The sequence below is a fragment of the Haliaeetus leucocephalus genome, unplaced genomic scaffold, assembly GCF_000737465.1.
Source record: "Haliaeetus leucocephalus isolate CR32 unplaced genomic scaffold, Haliaeetus_leucocephalus-4.0 Scaffold384, whole genome shotgun sequence".
In the NCBI taxonomy this organism is placed as follows: Eukaryota; Metazoa; Chordata; class Aves; order Accipitriformes; family Accipitridae; genus Haliaeetus; species Haliaeetus leucocephalus.
In genome coordinates, this window is record NW_010972820.1 from 6,488,513 (window position 1) to 6,501,072 (window position 12,560).

General features: G+C 43.1%; 1 protein-coding gene across 1 annotated transcript; it reads right to left on the reverse strand.

Moving 5' to 3' along the window:
- Positions 1-789: 789 nt before the first annotated feature.
- POPDC3 (popeye domain containing 3) lies at positions 790-4,463 on the reverse strand. Its single transcript, XM_010573388.1, has 3 exons — positions 3,973-4,463; positions 2,027-2,135; positions 790-1,110 (listed from the first exon to the last, which is right to left on the reverse strand). The coding sequence occupies exons 1-3, from the start codon at positions 4,461-4,463 to the stop codon at positions 790-792; spliced, it is 921 nt and encodes a 306-aa protein (XP_010571690.1).
- Between the last annotated feature and the right edge of the window lie 8,097 nt (positions 4,464-12,560).

The following is a 12,560-nucleotide window of genomic DNA, read 5'->3' on the forward strand; positions in this document are numbered from 1 at the left end:
TGTGGAAGCCTAGGTCCTATAGCATCATATTCTATCAGAAACACTACACGATCATTTCCCTAAGCTGTATTTGCAGCAGTTAACAACTGCTTTACTTTTCTAATGCCAGCAATTACATTTGTTTGTTTTCACATAATGCTTCTTTAGGACAGAGAGAAACCAACTGCTCATGGGACAGAATTTGTTGTTTTCTTTTGTTTGTTTTTTTAATAACCTTGCTGTGCACTTCAAAACCTGTCATTTCTTTAAAAAACAAACCCAATACAACCGGTCTCTTAGTCTTTTTCTACAATATTCTTCACGTTAATTGAGACAATGTTCACGTGGCATAAATATGAATGTTACAAGCAAGTCGCCATATTTTGAAGACAACTTACTTGTCTTCATTGACTATACTGACTATACTTTGTTATGGCAAATAATTTTGAGAAAGTATAATTACAAATATTGTGGGTCTGTTTTTTTTAAAAACACAACACAGAGGCCACCACAATTACAATAAAACTTCAGCCTGTTACGATCCGTCTTCCTCCAAAAGTAAGGAGATGAAGATCAATGAAAGAATCAACAGATATGAAACATATTGTACAAACAGTCAAAATGCAGAAGCCAACCCGCTGGCTCTAGAGAGAGGAAGAATTCAAGCTATTCCAATGAAAGTAAATGGCACTTGTCAGTCAAATTTGGCTTGACTGGGTCTCATTCTGCTTCATCCTTCTGCTCTTCTGCTTCACCACTTCACATTTCCCTTCACCACTTCGGGGAACGGCTGCAGCAGAGTTTTCCTTCCTAGGACTGTGTGCTGAAGGAGCCACAGTTTGTAACCCTGGTGGGCTTGCGCCGGGGGGACCCTCTCTGTAGGTGGTGGGAGGGCTGCACCGGAGGGGTCTCTGCCAGTGAGACGTGGTAGAAGTTCGGTAACCGAATGTCATACCTAAAGCCCTTCCCCACGTGCACTCTGTCATTCAAGGCATACAGTTTTTCAGCAATGTCGCTCCCAATTAAAATTGAGAACAGGCGGGAGATGAAACGGTGTTTTGCAAACAGCAGATACAGCTTCTTTCTCCTCCAGGCCACGTACCGACAATCTGTCTCTGCTGTAAGTGTTACCTACAGAAGAGAAAATTAAAATTAGCTAGGCGATAAGGCAGTGGTATTGCTGCTGCTGCCCTTGCTCAGAAAGCAGCCCCCTCTCTCAGCAGGCACGCAGGCTGTGCCTGTAACATACGCTTCACCTCTTTGCACCTACTGCAATTAAAGCCATTTAATCCAGCCAGAGAGCTCTGCGAGGTCTACTGTATGCAAGAGACCAGGGAGAAGGCTGACGGGGAACGGACCGAGTGACCGCGTCTTGCCGGCCCCAGCGCCAGGACGCCCGCGCTGAAGGGCAGCCCCCGCCAGGACGGCCGGGCCGCGGCCCTGCGCTCCCTGCTTCGCTCTTGGCAGCCCCAGCTGGCAAGGCCGGTCTAAAGAAAGCTCTTGACAAATGCCACTTGCCCTCGTGACGTGAGGCATCAGATCCCACACAGGCAGGGGCTAGCGCGTCAGTCGAGCGACAGCAGTGGGAGGACTCGCGGATGACGGGGGGCCGCCCTGATGGACACCGCGTCCCACGCTGTCCCCCCACGCCGAGCCGTACCCACGGGCACTCCTCTCCCCAGACCCGCGCTCTCCGGTTCACCTCCCATAGGGAACCCTCTTCACCATCAACTTCGACCCACCTCCTGCAAACCTGGTTTCTCAGGGCTGGATTTTAGCACAGCCAAAGAACGCAAACAGAGTCTACGACCCAGATTAGCTTTAAGAAAAACCCCATCTGTTGTAACAACAAGATGCAAACAGAAAGAAGATACAAACCGCATAACCAGTCCAGCGGGTAAAGAGGAATTCCCTCCCCAAATTAATGGAATGCCACTTGTTTGTATAATTTCACAAACAAGACCCACACCTAAATGAACTTACTTCTAAACCAAGTAGGACTTGAACAGTTTTCTGTAGTATTCAAAAAAAACCTCTCCACTTTTACCTGGAAAATTCCCTCTTCTGTGGGCCTCAGTGAATCCCATTCAGGAGAATCCAGAAATTGAAGAGGAAAAATATAATGCAGAAACTCCCCATCAACTGTCACTCTGATCCTACCAAGATAAGATGTGTTAATTTGTTAGTACTACCTGTACAGCAGCAACAACAACTGCAACAAGAATGTGTTATTTCTACTATGTGAGGAGTTTAAATATAGATTTGAGAGCATGAAAAAGCAATCACTGGCCAACAGTATCCTAGCTATATTTTTAAACACAACTTGATCAGGACAGTTGAAAGAGAACACAAGACAATCGTGCAACTGAAATGGAAATCTTTCCAGGCCTTATTCAAGTCACATTATTCTCTCTGGGGCAGGTCCGTGCAGTGATGTGCAAGCTTTGTCATGAAAAGGCCAGCTAATTTAGGACTACTTGCAATGAAACATACAGATTTTAGGTAGTTGTCCTTTAGCGACGCCCTGGTTCAGAGCATTCTTGGCAGCTGTCTAGAAAGTACCACATGGAGTTTGCTTTTGGTCATAGTCATGCTGAAGGAGAGGTGTCCATCCTTCTACATGCCCAGCCAGTTAGTAATCATGCAGGGAGTTCCTGCTACCCTTCTTCATGCAGTATAGGGCTGCTGCTTCTGATTTTGTAAGAAGAATTAATCTTGGTGCAAAAGAGGACTCCTATAGCTTGCTTTTTTCTTTTAGCACATGAGGTTTAATCCCACGTTTCCGCTTGTGTGTCTTTAGACTTAAATATGATTTAAAAAGTAGAAAGAAAATTTTTCTTTGGCATCTGCAGAAGGCCACAGCATTCACACAGAGAACCCATACCTCCATGCTGTTCTCCTGGCTCCAGAGACAGTTCTGTGGCCATGTAATCCTGTTAAACATTGAGAGAGCCCTACCCAACACACACTGTGGGGAACTCCTGCTTCCTACTCCCTGCTTTTGCCAGTTTGTTCCCTCTAAAATGTCTATTTGCCAAACCTAGAAGTATGTCCCATGGCTTTCAAGTGAAGGAGGCAAATGGTGTTACATGCATTGGTCTTTGACCTCTTCAGTGCCTACAAATTCCATCTGTCCATGCAGTAGGCTGTCAAAATGCACCTACAAAGCATCCCATCAAAGACAGACCATGGCCATCATCTCTGGGTATCCCACCTACTCTTGTGCTGGTCCAGTACTGTATACCACTTTGTATACAGTATGAGAGCCAGTATTTTCCTTCAGGAAAGCATCAGCAAGGTTGCCAGAAGGGTCTCCAGCAAGCAGGGAGTACAAGCAGGTGGATTTGTTGCCTCAGAGTCTAACTACTGATCACAGTATACAATAACTGTAGACTCAGTTCTGCAAATCTTGATAGGGCTCAACTATGTCCTCTTGTAATGGAAGGGCGCTTTTAGGCCTTCTGCTCTCCCTTACTCCCTCTCTTCTCCCACCTCACAGAAAGCAACTAAATACAAATGGTATCAAAGTCAAGATCTCTGTTAATAGAGTTTTTCTCACTATATTCAGTTTCATAACTACCTTTTTGTCCTGTTTCAGATGATACTAGCAAAGAAAAATAAGAAAGATGCTTTCTTCATCAGCTAGGCAGTAGATGGATAGCAAACCATAGCCTGAAGACTGAAGCACACGTTTGTTCCCTTTATCTGCCTAACCTGTTAGGTGCTACAATACAGTGGTCTGGAAAAGAATGACTTAAAATCCTTTTCTTTATGCTATTACAGATTTTGTGCTTAGTGTTTTTATGCTAGTGCTGTCCTAGACAAGTGTATTTAGCCTTTTAATATTTATATTACTTGCATTAATATTTAATCTGTTGCACTGGAAAATGAACAAACAATATACAAATCAGGCAATTTTTTTTTTGCTTTTGTTTTCGAGAAGGAGGAAAAAATAAAGATATTTGCAGTAAGTCTGAACAAACCGATACAAACCTGCCTGACACAAGCAAGGACAGTTTATCAATAGGTGTTTTGCCCTGCATGGCGTAACAGTGCTCCTTCTCCAGGGTAACCACTTCTGCATCGCAGCACAAGACAATCTTCCTGTAGACAGTCAAGGAAATTCCCAGAGGCTGGAAGAGAGCGCTGTAGAGTTCCTGGAATTCTCTGTCAAAGGAAACACTCCGAACTTGGTAGGTAACGTAAATGAACTGGACGAAGCATATAGCAAACAGTATAAAATTCCAGGAGAATATATCAGCGGCACAGACATCCAGCCAAGCCCAAACAGAAGAGCAGAGAAAGCCCAATCCAAGCAAGCTGAAGACATAGAGAAGCCCAAAGAATCCACTTCCACCCATGAAGCCCACAACAAAGAGAATACTGGCTAGGTGGTAGATAGATCCCTCTGCCTCTTGCTTCCAGGTGGTACATGTAGGATGTGCATATATCAAGCTCTCCCAAAAACTTGCATTTTCTCCCATGGCTGGAATAATTCTTTGATTCAGCTGAATCTTGGAAACTTTTATTTATGAGATGCAGCTAGCGGGGTCCTTTGCTTTTCCATTCTTGAAAACTCCGCTCAATGATCACATTATGTCAGGGTCTCTTTTGGTCGTAAAGTCACACTTAGGATTCCCAGCAACTAGGAAGCTAATGTTCTCAGAAGGCAATGCTGTTTCTCATCAGTTCATGCACTGTTTTGACTTTGGCCATGTCATCTGTAGCTTCATCTGATCTGGACAAGTGAAGAAAAGATGAATTACTTATCGAATTATTTTCATGAATTAAACTTTATCAAAGTTTTTATTGTCTAAAACCATGGACTGCATTACAATCTTCCAATCTCCCTTGTAGCCCTGTGATTCCAGGATCAAACCTTAATATTCATTCAATCGAAGATCACGCTTCTGTATCTATGAACCCTGTAGCAACTGTTGAGTTGCCACTGAACCCATGTAAACCCATACATCGCATCCACAACATCCTGTGACAAGCCCTTCCACAGCCTAATGCTGAGCAGATAGTTGCATTTATTGGTCCTGAACCTGCTGCCTGCGAGTCTCGTTTAATGCCCTCCCTAGCTCTTGGACAAGAAGTCACAGTGACTATTGCTCCTTGTTCAGCTCCTCCATCTCACTCTGGATTTCAGTCAAACCAGTCTCATTAATGAGCTGAGCAAGGCTGCTCTCTGTCCTCAGAGAAAACAAACTAAATACCCAAACACCACAATAAGGGAAACCCAAGTATCATGGGGGATGGTCTTTTCTACTCCAAGGATGACAGGCAAAAAGCTGTCATGTATAAGGAAGACTACAAAGCTTAAAGGCAGCTTTATACAGATTATGTTATTAGAACATGAAGTAAGTACTCCTGCAAAATACTTCTGAAAGAGCATTTACAAAGCAATTTTATAACATCTGAAGTTCTACCTTGTATAATTTCATGCCACAGACCACATAAAATTATTGTTCAACACTGTAAAATGTTAAATATGATATTTGTTTCCACATGATATACACATCTGAAAAGCACGCCCCCCCCCCCCAAATAAATTTAAAAAAATCAAAACCAGTTTTCTATGTCTGTCATTTAAAGTAAAAATACATGCTTCAATGTGAGATTAGACATGGTAAAAATTGCAAAGCCAGAGTCTATCAGCAGTGTAATCAGGATTGAAACTCACCCAAGCCTTTAACTGTCTGGTTCTTTTCCTGGTAAAACAGCAGGGAAGCTAGGAAATACCTTGCTATCTAAATTATTAGATTCTCTAGAATATCAAAGTTAGCTTTTTAAATTTTTTTTTTTTTTCAAGAGCCACAGAAGTCAATACTTAAAAAGTACTGCTGGTGCAGTGAAGCATCCAACATCATTCAGCAGGGCTTTCAATGGTTTTGTTTTGTTTTTTTTTACAGTGACAGGTCAAAGAAATTAATAAAGCAAAGTCATACCCCATTTCCTAGCTGCTACAGCTTTACTTCTTTTAAGTTTATACAAGGCCCAGCATTAATTCCATGATTCAAAAACACTAATGCTAAATAAAGACATAAAATCCTAAACAACTGAGTGGCAGAGTTCAGAAGAAAAGGTCAGGAGGAGAGCTCTCCCTCTCTGGCAGTGGAAATAAGGAAGTCACTGACGCATAAAGATACCACAGCTAAAGAGCACAGAACTTCTCCAGATTAAAATGTTTGATATCCTACTACAGTGGAAGAAGCAGCATTACAAGAATTACATAATTTGTAACTCTAAGCTTTTCTCTTTGTCTCTTTACCCAAAAACTCTTTTCTGGTACAGGGTTCCCCCCAGATGCAGGATTTAGCCCTTGTAGAATGGGAGATGAGAACTGCGTCAGCTACAAAGAAGTTACCCAGGCGTGGTAAGAACACGAGGAATTTTAGGTGGTACTTCTACAATCAAGGGGTTAAGATTTCTGAACCAAAAGAAAATAAAACTGGAACACACGGTTCCCAGACCTTGTGTTCCGAATCCAGTCAGCACTTCCACTGCACAGTCAAAAACTGGCAGCAGAAGTTTTATGTTTGATTGTTTGGGGTTTTTTTTTAAATAGAATAATTGATAACAGTGATTTTGGATTATTGTTAATACTTCTACTCTATTGCCAATGTTTTGCTCTGAGCAGTTCTCATGAAGACCTTAATTTCTACAAAAAATTCAGTGTTTTGAATGGAACCATGACTGAGAAGTTACGTGGGAAGCTGTATGCATACCACAAGCAAAACCACCATAGATCCATACTGTAATCTGCTTCCATCACCAATGTCTTTTTGTCATGCAAAGTCACGCATTGCAATAATTTGACATGACGCTGCAATAATTTCACAAAATTTATGTTCAATTTCCAATTTGCTTATAGCATTCACAGTCTGCCCACACTACAGCTTATAGCATTGCTGTAAAACATCTATTCATGACAAGACGGGTCAAAATAATTTGGAAAGAACAGCACACCACTAGGACACAGATAGAGGGTCATCGTACACAAAACCCAAGGCCTGGAAAAACTGTCCTGTGTTATGAACTGTTTATTTTTGGAATGGGACCTGTCTTCCAAAACGACTGTATGCAAAACTCCCAGTTATTTCAGAACTATGAGAACTTCTACTGTGCCACAGCATCACCCAGGCTGCAGAGGGCCTCCCTCCATCCAGGCAAGAGGACGGGTAAAAGAGGGAGGCCAGCGCTAGCACAGAATACAGCCTCACCAACATGACACTCTCCTGAGCCACACGAAGTGTGCAGGCAAAAACAAACCCGCTGGAAACACTGACGAAGCCTAGTACTAAATGGAGCTGGTTTCTCAGGGCTACGGTGAAGTGCAGGCATGCTTGCTGCCAGTGAACTGCAGGCAGAGAGAGAGGATTCACTTCTTTTTAGTCACGAAATCAGTCTAAGATTTGGGAGCTAAACATTTTTGGTAGTATTTTTTTTTTTTATGAAGTATTAAATAGAGCAGAGACAATAGTATGTATGGGCCTAAGTATAGTAAAATTTCTAATTTTGATTGGTATTTAGTGCTAGATAAGGCCTTTTACATTTTTCTTTATAGTTCCTACAAGTCCAAAATTTAAACTCTTGAGGGCTTCAGAACAGTCACTCTAATTAAACCATTCATCTAATGAAAGTGGGGGTGGGGGGTGAAAAATCCCCCAAACCAAAAAACCAAACAGCTGTGGTAACTGTGAGTCATCCTCCACTGAGGACCAGTCTACAAAGTGCCCCCAGTAGCACGGCATCACCAAGTTTGCAAGCACCCGAAGGGGACACCAGCCCTTCACTGACACGCCTCGGCATTCTTAGCCACCAGGACATGGAACGTGCCAACTGACACGGCCTTGTTTGATGTCCTGGCTGCAGTGAGCACTGATCGCTACAGGTTCATTTGGCGGTGCTGCTTAGGCAAGCTTCAGCAGGAAACTGCATTTAAAGCAGGTACCTTGGATTATAAGCCTGAAGAACTGTATCTTCCCCAAGTAAACGTTGAATACTTTCTCCTCTGTACCCTGCCTACGGAGAAGAAGGAGAACCATGCACAAGCACAGTCTCTGCTACATGACTACGGTATTCAGAATAGCACAACATTGACATCTGTAGGCTGCTGGAGCCAGAGGTGCCTGGAAGAGGTCTTCTCCCAGCTCAGGAAGGAGACGTGCCCTGCCAACACAGGCTGAATTACTGAGATGCTTCTGAGTGTTTTGCCCCACCACACATCCCACCCTCTCCAGCAGCAGCAGATAAAGTGCTGGGAGAAAAAAAAATCAGTCCATACTAGAGATGTGAGCAATATATAGCAGGATAGACTTCTTTAAAACAAACAGCAGCATTGCTGAAAGGACTAAGCTGTCATTAGAAGTGTCAAAATCAATGAGTTTGCTGGAGCTTCAAAGCAGTAAATGGAGTATTTCACTTATACTCTCCAAAATAAATACCTGCCAGCAACTTAAAACTTCATATAAGCAGTATACTAAAACAGTCAAAACAGAATGAATTTATATTGTAAGATAAATGCACACAGTACAACCTCCCCCTCCCAAAATGGGCATTTCCCCCATACACTGTAGTATTCCCACAAAGAATTACCAATTATGTACATTTTTTATTTGCTTGAGAACTGAGTACTTTACCCCATTTTTGTCACTAATGACTCAATTCAACTCTGAGAAGCTTTGAGTGTTAGTTACTGTGTCTGGATCACAATAATTTCTGCAAAAAATAAACCCTAAAAGACCTGAGGCCAACAGCAGTTCTCTCTTTGCTCTTCTTAATCAAGTCAAAAGTAAAGCTATCAGGAGTTTGAATACTCCATTCTTTAGTTGTCTTATCCCAAGTATTCAGCCAGAAAGCCCTCAGCACTTTCACACTGTACATGTTAACAGGTCGTAGAGCCGTACATGCTGATTGTGTAACCAGCCTGGATGAACTGTTTGCTCCACCTTTGGAAGCAATAGGGAAGATTTTCCTTTACAGTGTATATGCTTTCATGTACAAAATGAGATTATGCCGGATTTAGCAGGATTTATCTCACTGGTTTTAGCCACCTACAGTGTAGATGTTTATACACGAGCTAGTGGCCACAGCCTGACTTGGCAGTCAGCAAAGCTACTCCAGCAACACTGCTGGGAACCAAGTGGTCCCTCCAGCCAAGGGGGACCCTCCTGGCCTTGATGTCCCCCACTTCCAGAGGGATGAGCTCTGAGCACCCCATCTAGGCTGGCACGTTACATCTGGTCTGGCCATCATTTAGATGTATAAAAAGAAGCTGCTCCTTAATTCTGGCAAGTACTTCCTCTAACATGCAATGTAAATGCATACGTCGATTAATGTACCCCTTCCTTGCATTGCCCCTACGTCTCTGAAATCCTCTCTCTGCCCCCCTACTGACACCTATTGCTCTCAATGGTTGTTTATGCAGCGCACTTTGCTCAAGCTACTTTCCTTCTGCAGTTGTTCACTTGGGGTTAGATACCCAAAGGGACCGAGACAACCAAACTCTTAATTGCAATGCAGTGTCTAACTCAGTGCATGGAGGAGCTATGCACCTACAGCGAGGTACGGCTATGTGCCTATAGGCGAGTATGGGCAGATAAACGAGCTACTTTCAGTGATAAACTCCCTGAACCCATTCCAGGCTCAAAACATGCATGCAGCAATTAGGACAGTAACTAACAACACAAGCTAGCCTACCTTAAACTTCTTGAGACTATATCCTAGAGAAAGCAGTAATTACAATACTGGAAAATACATGGTTTTCCCAAAAAAAATGCAGCCTGCACAATATAGAGAAGGCCACAGTAGCTTCATCACAGTCCATAACACCTATTCAGGAAGGTGGAAGGAGGATGAGGAAGAAAAAGACTACCCAGTCCCAAAGACAAGGGTATCAAGATAATCAGTCACTATAAAACTAGACATATTCAGATTACAAAGATACACAAGCATACATGGCAAGGGTAATTAATTAATGGGATGGCTTGAAAGATTTCCTTTGCTGGGAATTAAGGAAGTCAAGATGCTGTCTGGTACCTAAAATAAATCTGGGTATGCTATTATTAAAAAATTAATTGATTTACTACAATTCTATTTTTTGTTCTACAGGAAATCAGATTAGATGATTGCAGTGATGTCTTCTGGACTTTTGTCTTAAGTTACTTAATATAAAAAAGTTGTATATACCTAGAAAGTTACATAGCTGGTCTTCCCAATGAGATCTAGAAGCCCATCTCAACTAAGCAGCTACTTTAGACAAGAGAAAACACTAAGACAGGTGTATCTCTGAAATTATCCCTCATATAAACCTTCCAGAAGAAACCTTCATCCATGTGGAGCCAGCATCCCTTCCTGCCAATGTTCTTCAAAGAAAGGGATGTTTTATCAGTGAATGCCTTAACATGAAACATGCATGCAACCCTGGCAGCCGAGCTCACCTCAGGATCCTGCTCCCCGGGTGAGTGTCCCCATCGCAGAATGAAGAGCAAATGCAGCACAGTTCTCCCTCCCTCAGTCTCCTTTCTGCACAATTTCACAGCTTCAACAAGAAGGGCAGCAAGTGACCCACCCACGTGAGTCAAAATGAGTCACTCGGGGCACCCTCATGGGAGGAAGGAAGATGGATTTGCACTCCCTTGGGCTGAGGAAGGCATCCTGGGTCTCACTGACGGCCCATCCCTATGTCTCACACCCTCCATCAGCGCTCTGAGTGCAGGCTGTCACTGGGAAGGTAAAGCATCGCAGGCCTTAGGAAAAGCGGTCAAACTGCACCCTTTCCAGTCCTTCCAGTACAGTCTGGGGCGGCGCAGGCTGCAACTGCTGAACTGGACCCCCACCCCGGAGCGTCCATATGAAGTGATACCTTCTCGGAGAGAGATCTTTCTGGAAACGCTCAGACCTACAAAACAAGCAGCTGGGGCACGTCCAACCATCAGTGGTGCTTCGCTGCCTTCAGGGCAGCTCCGAGATATAACCACCAGCCAAGCGGGACTTTTGGGGGCCAAAACCCTGTTCTGGTCAGGCAGAATTGAGGCTCTCACATTCAAAGTTGCCCAACCAAGAACCCCTGACTTCAGTCAGCTGCTGCCTAACCCAGGAGACCCCCCCAGTGCCATCTCTACGTTGAAGTCAATGGTCCACGCGGACGACCCACCAACGGCACGAGGCTGGTGACTGGGTGTCCTCCTCGCCAGGCTGGGCCCGACTCCCGACTCCCTGCTGCAGCCCACGCAGAACCGCTTTCTCCAAAGCGGGGCGCTTCAACGAGAGCCTTTTCATGGGACTTTCAATTCATTGAGCTTGTTTGGCTGCAGCCGGGATGGCCTGATTCCACTTACAATTTGCTCAAATTCCTACCAATCTTTTTAAGAAGTGGAAAAAAGCCAGGCAGGGGGAGGCATCAAGAGAGAAAGAAAACCCACAGCAAAACAGAATAGTTTAAGGTTCATTAGAAGCACTGCATACAGTGAAGTTGCTATTATTTAGTCGTTAAATATTTAAGGGCTACCTTACTATAGACAGCTTACAGTACTTGAACGATTCCTCATTTATCACTGTAAAATACACAATGCAATCCTCTGTGGTTGCAAAGCCAATATTGAAGATGCTATCTATTTTATCATCTGGACAGTATCTGATATGAAAAAAAAATTTTCTTCCAATTTGAATCAGAACTGATGAACCATAAGTACATGTTGTATTCCTGCCAAACTAAGAATAATCCCCTCCCTCCTTTTTTAAGGTCTTTTGCCCCTAGGAAACATGAATATGGAATGACAGACATTTTTTTAAACTAACTATGGATTGCTAGCACTTGGGTAAATTTGAGCAAGGCTCCTGTATATTGAACAGCATTGGCCAAATAATAATTCAGGGGGTCTGTTTTATTGTGTTGTATAAAAGAAACTGCAAAGTGAAGCACAAGTTCAAGCTTTTCTACTGTTTACCTTTTAAATAAATAATAGAGAAAGCAGCTACAATGCTTATTTCACAAGTGCTTTAAAACTGTGTTAATGAACTACAGCTGAACTCTGCAGAATTCAGCTTAAATGAGTTTGTACGGTGTAGTAGTGCCTTTGGACAGGAATATATTGCCATGAAACCAACCACCTGACATGAACTCCATTTCCCAAAAAAGAAACGAACACAGAGGCTTGGTTCATTGTACTACCCCTGCATGTACAGCTGGATTATGGAGAAGTAGTGTCACGACCCATGTGTTCAAACAGCACGCTAGGTCATGAAATGCCGCATTTATGTACCCCATGAGCTCTACACCAGAGTGAAACACAGTGAAAGGTAGCAAGGATGTCCTAATGGACCTGCTGAAACTATTTATCTTTATTGGAGGTTTTGAGGTTAGAAGTACAGTTCTACTCTCTGCTTTACTGTAACGAGTGTCCTACAGCTTTACATACACAACACAGCTAGGCAGAAGCATGCACATGGCACTGGTTTAGCATCACTTTCATTAGTTTTCTATCTACGAGAGCCAGAATACTCTTAGTTTCATCACGTAATATAATCACAAACCGAGGCTTTGTTCACTGTACGATATCTGACTTCTGTTTGGA

What these genes read in the sequence shown, in the direction of transcription:
- POPDC3 (XM_010573388.1), bottom strand. Translation starts at nt 4,463, where the DNA reads ATGGGAGAAAATGCAAGTTTTTGGGAGAGCTTGATATATGCACATCCT. An exon ending in TCCTTGCTTGTGTCAGGCAG is followed by an intron (nt 2,136 to 3,972) that starts GTTTGTATCGGT and finishes TTATCTTGGTAG; the next exon opens with GATCAGAGTGACAGTTGATG. An exon ending in CAGAAGAGGGAATTTTCCAG is followed by an intron (nt 1,111 to 2,026) that starts GTAAAAGTGGAG and finishes TCTCTTCTGTAG; the next exon opens with GTAACACTTACAGCAGAGAC.